The sequence below is a fragment of the Sinocyclocheilus rhinocerous genome, unplaced genomic scaffold, assembly GCF_001515625.1.
Source record: "Sinocyclocheilus rhinocerous isolate Xijiao unplaced genomic scaffold, SAMN03320098_v1.1 scaffold1624, whole genome shotgun sequence".
Classification (NCBI taxonomy): domain Eukaryota; kingdom Metazoa; phylum Chordata; class Actinopteri; order Cypriniformes; family Cyprinidae; genus Sinocyclocheilus; species Sinocyclocheilus rhinocerous.
This window is the reverse complement of record NW_015639527.1, coordinates 73,310-85,493: the sequence shown is the minus strand read 5'-3', so window position 1 is coordinate 85,493 and position 12,184 is coordinate 73,310. Positions and strand designations below refer to the sequence as shown.

General features: G+C 35.9%; 1 protein-coding gene and 1 long non-coding RNA gene across 2 annotated transcripts in view; one reads left to right on the top strand and one right to left on the bottom strand.

Moving 5' to 3' along the window:
- Nucleotides 1–10,542, bottom strand: part of LOC107751378 (UV radiation resistance-associated gene protein-like) — a 108,772-nt gene extending 98,230 nt beyond the window's left edge. Inside the window, exons 1-4 of the mRNA XM_016567097.1 lie at nucleotides 10,207–10,542; nucleotides 6,062–6,179; nucleotides 4,783–4,817; nucleotides 213–438 (exon numbers count right to left, since the gene is read on the bottom strand). Of these exons, the coding sequence (XP_016422583.1) occupies nucleotides 213–438; nucleotides 4,783–4,817; nucleotides 6,062–6,179; nucleotides 10,207–10,314 (487 nt within the window). The 5' untranslated portion in view covers nucleotides 10,315–10,542. The remainder of the gene's footprint in view (nucleotides 1–212; nucleotides 439–4,782; nucleotides 4,818–6,061; nucleotides 6,180–10,206) is intronic.
- On the top strand, nucleotides 2,013–12,159 carry LOC107751381 (uncharacterized). Its single transcript, XR_001641234.1, has 3 exons — nucleotides 2,013–2,025; nucleotides 8,291–8,296; nucleotides 11,852–12,159. It is a non-coding gene; the product is annotated as an uncharacterized LOC107751381 (long non-coding RNA).
- Nucleotides 12,160–12,184: the final 25 nt, after the last annotated feature.

The window sequence follows — 12,184 nt, the reverse complement described above, 5'->3', positions numbered from 1 at the left end:
ATTTATATATATATATATATATATATATATATATATAATAAAATATAAATTCTTGCATGTAAAACTGTTGCACATTAGAATTACTTTATTCTTTTTAATAATACTTTTACTTTTTTTTTTACCTTATTTTTTCCACCCATATAAAACTTTAGAGATTAGAACAAAAGATTTTAGGGGAAAACTAGATAGCCATGTCAGATACCAACCTATACTTGGTAGAGTATAAAAAAGGGAAAGCAAAGAGATGAGTGTGAATGTATATATTTGACTCCTCACCTGTTGTCCTGTATATCTGAGCCCATCAAGGTTGACCTTCCACTCAATAAGCAGTTGGTACTGTTCTTCCCTCCCACCCCATATTCTCACCACAAAACACGACACAGACGTGTCCAAGAGATCCGGAAGCATTGCGAAATCTAAGCTCCGCCATGTTGGGTTCTGAAAACACACAAACAAACTAAATTATGAACACAGGGTACTCGGGGAATAACTTTGTCCTGCTACTTCAGATACAGATATTCCCTTTTTTTTTTTAAACTGGGCATCATTAAACTGTTAACAAAAATTCAGCCAATATATGATCAAAGACAACAGCAATTTAGACTTTGAAACATATTGTTTTTGTTAAAAATAACGCATGAGCGTGGCCTTTCAGCATAGTCAATGATGCAGCAAAGAGAAGCCAAGCTTTCAAAGACTGACAGCAGAAACAGATTTGCAAAACTGTGCAGTCAGGCAGTCTGGAGACTAAAGAGGGTCTTCCTCCAAGAGGATGTGCAGCTGACAAAACTACCCTCACAGTGACTAGGTCAGCAGAAATAAATACAAAACAGCCATCAACATGACCACCAGAGTGGATGGAATGAAGGGATGATTACATGATTAATATAAAAAAAGAGGAAAGAGGTACAGAAGGACAGGAAGCCACTAAGAAAGGGAAATGAAGAAACAAAAAGGGGGAAGAGAGGTCCAAGAAGGTTAGAGGTAGAATACAAAGTTTTCTGATTATGTCAAACAAAACCGTATCAGTTACAACTCTGTTCAAAAGTTTAAATTAGTCCGTTCAGAATCTGTGGGTGCTTTCACACTTGGCTCGATTGACTGGTCCCAACACATGTGTGATTGTCACATGAAGTCATTTTGAGTGATGATGTATATGAATCAGTGAATGAGAGCTTTGAAATGAATCAATTCATAAAAGTCGAATATACATTGTGTCAGTAACAAACAGACTGTGTGTGTGATTATTTCAAAGCTACCGCAGTTATGATCTTCTGTAATGACAATATACATTTCCTTTTTTTGCTCTAACCTTGAGGAAAATCAGGGAGATGCAATTAACAAAATTACAGACCACCAGCTATAATATCACACTAAATTAAATGGACATTGATTTGTAAATGTAATAATAAACAACTGAATTCAATAGAGCTCTGCCTACTTGATAAATAGAGAGAAAAGCACACCCAGAAAAACAGAACAGGCCTTTAGCTATAAACTTGTCTTCATGGGTGTATCATGTCATCACACTAATAAATACAGCATTCATAGCCTATAATACTTCAAATCATCACCATCACCATTAAAATGTTCCTTACAGTCCAGATAACAGACTAGAACTGAGTCTTTAAATGGGTCATGAACTGAGAAATCAAAATTCCCTTGATCTATTGACATATCAGAGGTCACTGTACTATAAAAACATCCAAAACGACAGGCTTTATGACGTAATAATGTGGCTAAACCCCGCCTCTGCAGAAGATGATCAACGCCTGCTTCTATATCACTGCCTGTTTAGCCCCGCCCACAGTTTTGCGCAAGTAGTGGGTAAATAACGAGAGGCAAACGCAGGTCAGTAAGAACTTGGTCCTTTGTTCATGTCATTTCATAGCCATCGTTCAGTCCAAAGATGATCTCATTTGGATTTCTGGAGCGAATCTGAAGGAAAATACACAGAAAAAAATGACAGTTTTTTTGGATGTGTTTTTGAACCAAAATTTACCTTGATTTCAAAAGTGTTTACTGGTCATGGGAAACATCGGTGTAAGAAAGAGGGAGTGGGATCACAGCATGACTGAAATCAAAGACTCAAACTTTAGTCTTTTATGAGAGAAAGATGAAGGATGTAGGCTGTCAAACATACACAAGTGTTAGCCAATCATAGCAGTGGGCATTTACTTCTGAGTCTACAATCGCCACGCCTATTTAAACAGAACGTTCCGATGAGGGGGGTCAAAAAAGGACAGGAAAAAGCCTATTACTTCTAAATTATGATGATTTTTGATATAAAAATCTTGATAAGATTATAAGTGGACCTCAGAGAACAGTATAAAATAATAAAGGCAGTTCATGAACCCTTTAATCGTGTTTGTATGAATTGTTTACAAACAAGGCACAATTCGACGCAGGATTTTCAGAAAGATTAAACTAAAAGACGATGCTGTGCCGACTATATGGGATCTGACGCACCACACAAGTGTTAGTAACTGTTTTTATTTAATTTTACTGCACGCTGAACAGAGCGGGAAACTTCAGACGCAGATTTAAATACAGCCGACAGAAAATCCTGCCGCACCACAGAGCGCTAGTTTTCCATTAAATTACATTATATTTGTCCCGAATCGTTGTTAATGAACATAATGAATTGTGTATTGTGCATTTTCAGCGAAACGTTTGTCTTTCTGTGGCTCTAATAAAGTCTGTGTGCTTCATTTATAGAGCTATAATATAGATTGCGTGCCGTTTTTTAAACACCGAACTTCAAACTCATCCATGCCAAATTGTTCATTCTTGAAGTAAACTTGTGTCCTTTTGGTGATTAAATAAACTATTTTAGACTGCTGCTCGACTTGAACGCGACGCGTCCGGAGTGTGTGTGATACCGGTGAGTTCTCCTAGACTCAGCGCTGCACTTTTATTTTGATTAGATAATCATCAAGTGCCACAGAGCGCTAGTTTTCCATTAAATTACATTATATTTGTCCCGAATCGTTGTTAATGAACATAATGAATTGTGTATTGTGCATTTTCAGCGAAACGTTTGTCTTTCTGTGGCTCTAATAAAGTCTGTATGCTTCATTTATAGAGCTATAATATAGATTGCGTGCCGTTTTTTAAACACCGAACTTCAAACTCATCTATGCCTCATTGTTCATTCTTGAAGTAAACTTGTGTCCTTTTGGTGATTAAATAAACTATTTTAGACTGCTGCTCGACTTGAACGCGACGCGTCCGGAGTGTGTGAGATACGGGTGAGTTTTTGTAACATTAAGATTAATGAAAGCTGTGTAAGTATTGTTCCTTATTAGAGGGTGTTAATTTCAACATTTACTATTATTATTATTATTACTACTACTACTACTACTACTACTACTAGTAGTAGTAGTAGTAGTATGGTTCAGTACTGTTTTTTTAATAAAGCACTATTTTAGTTTTTGTTCAGTATCCATTTTAAAAACTATAAAATGGTTATATATAATTAATCGGTATCAACCAGTGTGGTCCAACCTAGCTATCGGTATCGGCAAAATCCACTATCGGTCGACCTCTAGTATAAATCACATTACTGATGATTGTATGCTTTTATGCATCATGTGGTCATTCTCTTCACACTTTAGCAGTTGCTATGCGTCAATATTTTTCAGCAGAATTACAGGCTTGGACAGAGTGACCACATGGTCATTAAACCGCTTTCCAGTCGCCAATGACAGGAGCCACATCCATTTGTGAGGCTCAAAGGCCCACTTGGAGTATTAAAATAAAGAGATTGTTTCAAAAGTGAAAGGTTGCTGGTGTGACCCCGAAAAGCCCATTTAGCAAACCTGTTTTATATCAGTAAATGGAGCTGTATCAATGCCTTTTATGTGTAGGTGAGAGGGTAGTCCTGCCATATGTGTAAAGATGAAGTCCTGATGCTTTTGGTTTTGAGAAGAACATTGAAACAGGATTGCCTTTTTACATCCACTGCCAGGTCAGTTCTAGTTCAGTCTTTTTTTTTAACATGATTAAAACTGTTATTTTGGCTAAAAAGTATAATTATATGGTACCTGCTGATGCTTTCATCAAAATTTAAAGGTGAAGTGTGTAATTTGCTACTAGCACCAGAAATTATGACTGTTTTCAAAAAGGTTTCCCCACACACTCCCCCATCTGCCATTGGTTTGTCAAACAGATAGTTCCGCCCCAAACTCACACCATTGGTTAAGCCACTGCTGCTGTTGTCAGGCAGACTCTGTAAGCAACCAAAATGCCACAGCCTTCACTGTTTTTTACATTTTAGCATAACAAAAATAACACACCTCACCTTTAAGGGACAATATTTAAATGTACAAACTTACAAAAAACACTGTAGGCTAAAATATACTGTGGTAACCATCATGTCTGCCAATAGCACCCACAAATATTAACAAATAAGATAAAATGACAAAATAAAAATGACAACGACTCTGAAAGTGTCCTAAACTGTTTGAAGATCCAATATATTTTTAGTGGTTTCACAGCAATAAACTGTGGTTACCATGGTACATTTTAAAGCAGTCCTGCAAGCTTTAACAGAGATTAAGGGCATTTGTGATTATACCAAAAAAAATTTTTACCTTTCTCATCCAACAACAGCAGAACATAAATCCAGAGGAGACCATGCTGATATGCAACGCTATATCATGTTACACTACACCACGCTGCTAAGCTATGATATGCTTTGCTCTGTCTTTTGTTTCACATTTTAGAATAACGGGCATTAAATCATATGACCAAACTCCATATGAAAACAAAAGCACTCACCAATGAGTCTCGGATGACTTCACTCTTATAAAAATCTGGAAAAGGAAAAGAGAATATTAGAAGTCATTCAAAAGCTTTTAAATTCAATGTGACTTACACTATACAATACCATACAAAAGTTAAGGGTCAGTAAGTTTTCGTTTGTAAAAAAATGAATATGTTTATTCAGCAAGGATACATTAATTTGATCAAAAGTGAAAGAAAAGACACAAAGTTACAAAAGATTTCTATACTTTATATTTTCCACAAAATTATTAAGCGGCACAATTGTTTTTAACATCGATAAAAATAATATTTCTTGAAAAAATGTTTCTTGAGCATCAAATCAGCATATTAGCATGATTTCTTCATGTGACACTAAAGACTGGAGTAATGGATGATGAAAATTCAGCTTTGCATCACATAAGTAATCACATTTTAACATTTACTGAAGTAGAAAACCATCATTTTAAATTGCATTTATAATTTATTTCTAATTAGAGTTTAAATTTGCTTTGCAATATATTTTTAATATCCCATTTTTAATATACCGATAACCAAGTACAGAAATCATAGGTTGATGTCTCCACATGTGTAAAGTGTAAACACTATGGCGATATCAAAACATTGTAGTGTTTATTTGAGTGGTTCAACCAGCCCGACAACAGCTCAACCAATAGCGTGAGTCTGGGGGTGTGTCCATCTCTTGAAAGGCCAATGGAAGACAGGGTGATTGTTTGGAAAAACTGTTTGAAAACAGTCAGTTACTTTCTGTAATTTTGCTTGGTGTCAGTGGTGACAGAAATTTAGGGGTTGAACGACTTCTGATTTTTTTTAAAGTCGACTTTTATGTGATGAAAGTCGAGTCGAAGTCGACTAGTCGCTGATGACGTCACAAATAACTCTGGAGCTGTGATAAACACCTTGTGCACAGCTATGGCATATGACACAACGCTGCCCACATGGCTATTGCTCCTATAACAGCTCATTTTTAACTGTTCTTTTTAACAGGTCTAGTGAAGCTGTGGGATTTAGTTATTAAGAAATATATGCTTGAACTTTTCAGTTTCAAACCTATTTTATTGAGAAATCACAGAACAGTGTTGACAATACATTTCTGCGCTGGATGATTCCGTGTGCGCGCAATCTGCGCGTGATGTACGAGCTACTGTCCGCAGAGCATTGAAGTCGACTAGTCGATTAGTCTGTGCAACCCCTACAGAAATTACACACTGCACTTTAATTAATAAATTAAGTAAACAATCAGAGAGTAGCAGCCAGTTTAGCTGGCATCAGTCACCTCGTGATATCCGATCTTCCTGGCAGAGGTGAAGGGTGAAGTAAGTGTCAAGAAGAGGAGAGCCATTCTTGTTCACAATGTTACGGGCTGCTATGCTCCGCAAGTGACGTAAACGCCTCTGTTGGGACAAAGAGAGGAAGATGGTTAGTGAGAGAGAACGGAGTAATGAACAAAGACGATATTAGTGTTTTAAAGATGCCATTTGACTTTATTACTTTACTTTCATAAGCTGTACATCAACAGGTCTGTACATACTCGGACACAAACACATATGTGAAAAAAAAAACATTCAGTATAAATGAGCTTACAGTGGCTTTTTGCAAATGCCATTTGAGCGGTCAATGGAAATCATCATGACCAAACTCACTGACATCAAGTCTCCCATTTACTGGATCACACATGCAATAAAATCTCAATGTTTAGTAGTAGTTTTAGTAGTTTTCACAGTTCTCCATTTTTCATCATAAATAACTGACAGTGAACAGGAACAGACCAACACACAGACACAAAACATCATTGTGAGTGTCACGTCACATGGTGACGAAATGCCAAAGCCAAGTCCTCACAAAGCCAAGTCGTCCACCCTGACCAAAACGTGACATCAATGCCGCACATCGGGCACAAATCCACTGCTTTGAAGGAGCCAAGGGAAAAAAAGATCTCGTAGGCATGGAAAGGTTTACCATAATAAGAGCTTTCGTAGCTTAAAAAGGAGAAGAAAAAAAAAAAAAGAGACCCTATAAAATAGGTTTACGATGTGACCACAGAAAGGATGTTGCATAAATAAGTAGTCAGAAGCCTTGTGTAATTTGACATGCTTCAGGTTCACCCGACCATGAATGTGAACATTTCTTTGATGGTGTTTACATTAAACCGCTAGATGGAGCATAATAGAATGAAACAGAATGCAGGGGTCTCAAGATGTGTTTGTAAAACTTCAACTTGACTCGGCATCTTAAACACTAGCCGCTAATGGCACAGGACACTGAAAAAAACATGATGAGTCCCAAACACTCAAATAATTACACAGCCAGAATGTTTACATATAAAAGAAATTAAAAACTGGTTAGACTGACTTCAAGGATGCATTCTGCATAAATCACTCCTTACTGTTGAAACTGTCTAAAGCATGGGATTTCCAACTGGAGTCTGTGTAAAAAAAAAAAGAATAATAAAATTAAATTAAAAAAATTAAATAAAATTATTTAAAAAATTGTAAAAAGTTACCATTTCATTGTAAATATTGATCAAAAACCATGAGAGTTTCACAAATAATTACAATTATATTTATTTATTTATTCAGTCATTTATCAGACGCTTTTATCCAAAGCGACTTACAAATGAGGACAACAGAAGCAATCAATTGTAGTATTAAAACAACTAAAAACAGATCCAAAACTAAAAACTTAAACTTTATAAATACTACCTATACAAAGAAATGGTTATAAAAACTGAAACAGAAGTGAAACAAGTAGTAGGAAAGTGATAAAAAAAAAGTGATACTTATTAATTATAACAATAACAATAATATAATAACAATTATATACACTTTTCCCCCCTCACACATAAAAGATAAAGTTGATCTCATGATGCTAATCTACAGAGCATGAGATGGAGAGAAACTCCAGAGTTACCATTCACAAGGGCCGGATTTAAAGCACAGGGCCACAGCCATTATCTGAGAGTTCAGCACACTAAAGTTTTCACCTGACCGGCTTTCATCACAACCAGCCACGGAGAATTTCCAGCACCGGCCGTGAGGCATTAAATACTAAATCTAAGTCATGGGATGCCCCACAGGATTATTGAAGCTACAGGAACAACACCACACTTTGTTCAGTTTTCCCCCATTTCTGTCTTGTTTCAGACAACAAAACACTGAGGAACATCCAGGGTCAGTTTGTCCCAGATTCTGAAATGCAGAATTTCAGTGGTACTATTTACTAGGTTAACAGGCTACTTAACTAGCACAGGAACAAACAAGCTAGTGTATGATCAACTTTCCCTTATTAGGCGGTTCACAGCTGTTTCAAACAGCTTAATGAAACGGAAACACCAAATCAAGCTAGACTTAATGCTGAAGTTGATGAATTGCATCACAGTAAATAAATAGCAATGCTCTTCTGCTGCACAACAAAAGAACAGCGTTCAAGGGTGTGACAGAGGTCATCTGTAGTCCATAACAGTGGTCCTTTAGGACTTTGCCTCAAGCAGTAAGAGAGTCACAAGTGACTGGTGTGAGTCACAAAGCAATTGGTGTCATAACAAAAATGAACTTTCCCATACGTTTCCCGTAAAATAAAATTCAGACAGGTGCGACAAGCTCTGACGAGCCACTGTCATGTGATAGGGACTTCACATTTGGTTTCACATTTCAGTTTTTGGTAACAGTGCTTTCTGTTTTTAACCGAACAGGAGATGGCTATCATAGATGAAAAGGTTGTAGTCTGTAAAATTTCCCTGATAAAAATTTCAATTGAAATTTCATATGTGATTTTTTTTTAAATGCTTGCAAAAAATGCAATGCTTGTTTGTAGCGCTACGAAAAGTTTTCAGATTATATATCAATATGACTATGAAACAATTATTATTACTACTACTAAACAATTATTAATTAAAATTATTACAGACAATTATTAATACTACTACTAAATTACAATGTAAAAAAAGAAATATGTCTTGTTCACAATGTTATGGTATATTATAATATGTTACAAATATTACAATATTTGTAATATCTCACTGTGAAGTAAAAAATGAGCATTTAAGGTAAAACAATAATAATTGCTATTATTCTATTGTACAGTACAACTGTAAAATTGCAATACAAATATTTATGAATGTTTTAATTTTTTTGAAACAAAAAAAAAATGCAGGGAGCCCCTAAAGGTTCTCTTTTGTTGACAACAGCCGGTTTATAAATACTTTTCATTGCAAGATTGGTTAGATGGTTGGTGCATGTTGCATTTGATAATCATATTAAGCCATATCGCAATTATATTTCAATTAATCATACAGCCCTACATGAAACCCTCTAAAAGAAAAATAAACCTAAATGTAAATATTTAATATTGCATTATATTATAATATATTATATTATATATAGCAAAAAAAAAAAAACATCTGGTTTGGTTCTTCTGGCAAGAAACCACTCTTTGCTTAAAGCCATGACACAACATGTTTGCAGCATTGAGTAATGCAACATTTCCCCTCACAGAACGCCAAGTCATCAACACACACTGCTTAACAGGAAAACCTGCGATCCCCAAAACACTTCCCGGGAACCAGTGATGTGATTAAACAGACGATTTCTGCAGGACATGACTATCATTCCACATAACTGAAGTCTACACTCAGATTCAGAGCATGTATGAGTGCTGTGTGTTTTGCAACACTGCAATTGTTACAACACACACAATCACAGCTACTCTCTAATGGAAATATCAAGCATTACATCAACAACACACAATATGGCTGTATTGCCTGAAATATTTATTAATAGAAATTTTAAAAATAAACAAAAACAATATAAACACAATAATACTTTTATTCTGGCTGATAAACCATTTAATGTCAACTACTAAACTCTAAAAAGAAACCAAGTGAACCAAACATTCATAACTAGGGTCTTTCTGTAGACTAGACCCCCAAAACAATGTGTGCCAAATCAATCTAAAAGCAGGACATCATTTATAGTCATTTATGTCAGTGCTGTCAAAACGCTGCAGTGCAATTGAGTTAAGCACAGCACCACCACTACCTTCCTAGCCAGTTTCAAAATCTTTGAAGCATGAATAATAACAAATATTAGGATGCTGTCGGGTTTATTTTGTATTTGTGTTGGAGTTTGAAGATCCACCGTGACAAGACAGCCAGACACTACACTGTATAACCGGTCTAGTATATTTAATGAACAAGCCAGCTCTTTAATATTAACAACGTCTTATTTAATGCTTCTCATATTTCTATTTCTATTTCTTACTCCACTGCATTCATAAATGCTGACCAGAGCTTAACTGGATATGGAGGCCCCGTGTTGTGATCATCCGGTGACATGTGACACATGCACAAGCAGATCCACTAAACATTCACACACTATATATGCGGGCACATATGGATCATATGGCTGGATGCTGCAGGTGTACCTGTTGTGATGTGAGCTCCACATGCAGGACTCTGGATGATGCTGCTCCGGGGTTGCTGCTGACAGCTCCAGCGGACACTGCGAGATCCCGACCGGCGATGGAGTTCATCCTTCTACGGTACCACAGGCGATCGCCTCATTCAGCCGTACAACTCAGCCACATTGGCGAGAAACTCCCAGGCACGAAGGTGTCAGATTCCGAGCTTTCTTCGCAAACGTGCAGATCTGTAATATAATGTACAATGAGCCCGCTAACCGCAGCTACTAGGGTCCCTACGGCGGCATATACAAAGTAAGTCTTGCCTAGGAAGCCATTACCGCGACCTTGGTCGGCAAACCCTCGCATGATGCCTATTGGCTGAGGAAGCTTTCACTCAAATAGATGTTTGGTGACGTAAATGGATATTCTGAGTTGATTGGTGGAGCGCTTGTCAATCAAAAGGAAAAGGGCGGAAGGATGCCTTTAGAAACTCATGCTGTGCTCTGTGTTCCTACAAATATGAGGAACTGAGGGGCCGAGTGTTTGAGTAACGTGACACCAACGGGCGGAGTGCTGAATGAAAACCGTCTGTTCTCCCGTTAAACGCAATATCAGGGTGGGCACTGCATCTATACGAGCATAAAATGTATAATGTACAATAAACCTCCATGGTTTTTGTACTTATAAAACGACAAAAGTGCAGTTCGCTAAACAAATATTTTTTTTGTAAATCATTACAAATTAATTCATCTTTATATAACAAGCAATTTATTATTATTATTATTAAATAAAAAGTGTGCATGAAGCACAAGAGGGCGCCATTGCCCAACTTTACTAATAAAAAAATTAACAGTCTTGAAAATGTTGTCCTTTCACTTTTCAAAAATACAGTAAATTTGATATGGAAATATACATAATATAGGCAATGAGGTATTGCCCATATAACTTAAATATTTTTAATTTCTTAGATAAAATTAAAGGTTTTTGTAAAGCATGGAGTGACCTAGTTAATTTTTTGTTCATTTCAGAATAACTATTTTATTTATTTATTTATTATTATTATTATATATTATATATATAATAAACAACATTTAGTTGGAGAATTTTACATTTGTGAAATATTTAACATAAGTAAACTATTAGTGACCTAGATGCAGCAAATAAATCAATATCTTTCAGTCATGGCTGTGTGCCCCACCTCACTAATATGAGCCAATCAAATAAGAGGTCCCAGTTACACTTTTGTGCCCAAATGAAGATCCATCTTAGTTTCTGGGCCCCAGAAATAGATTTTTGTTCACTGTAGTGGCATGTGTTGCTTTGTTAATGTCTATACATGCTACTGTGATAAATCCTTTAATGTATCTTAAAGATATACTGGATTTTTCTGTGAATGTGTTATTTGGTTTACCAAATTTTATTTGAATTTACATGAAAATAAAACATCAACATTTATTATGTTTTATTTGTTCAGAAGATACTGATTTTGTTATATAGCCTTATTGTTACATTTTTTAAAAATGACCCATGGACTTTGGACTAATAATCTGGAACTGTTGTATAAATCTCTAATTTAAAAATGTTGTGTCAAGGACAGTGTTGTGGCTCAAAACAAGACAGCACATAGTACTTTTCCATAAATGTTTATTCTGAAAATATATAAAAGTTGACTTTAAAGAATCAGGATTTCATAGACATCATTGACAACTGATATCAGAGATGGACACTGCAGCATTTATTGCATATTCACAACTGTAAAACCTTGGTTAAATGTCAGCATGTACAGTAATTGCTTATTATCCACCCATCAAGAGCTGCAGGTCCCCTGAATCCATTAAATAAACAATCACAGAAAAAACATTAATATCTCAGGTTAAAAATGATTGCATACATACATTTTGGCACTTGAATTCAAGTTAAAACACTTGTTTGATTTGGCATGCAAACACGTTTGAGGTCTCTCCAGCATTTGTTTCTGAAATAAATGCCTGATTGTAAC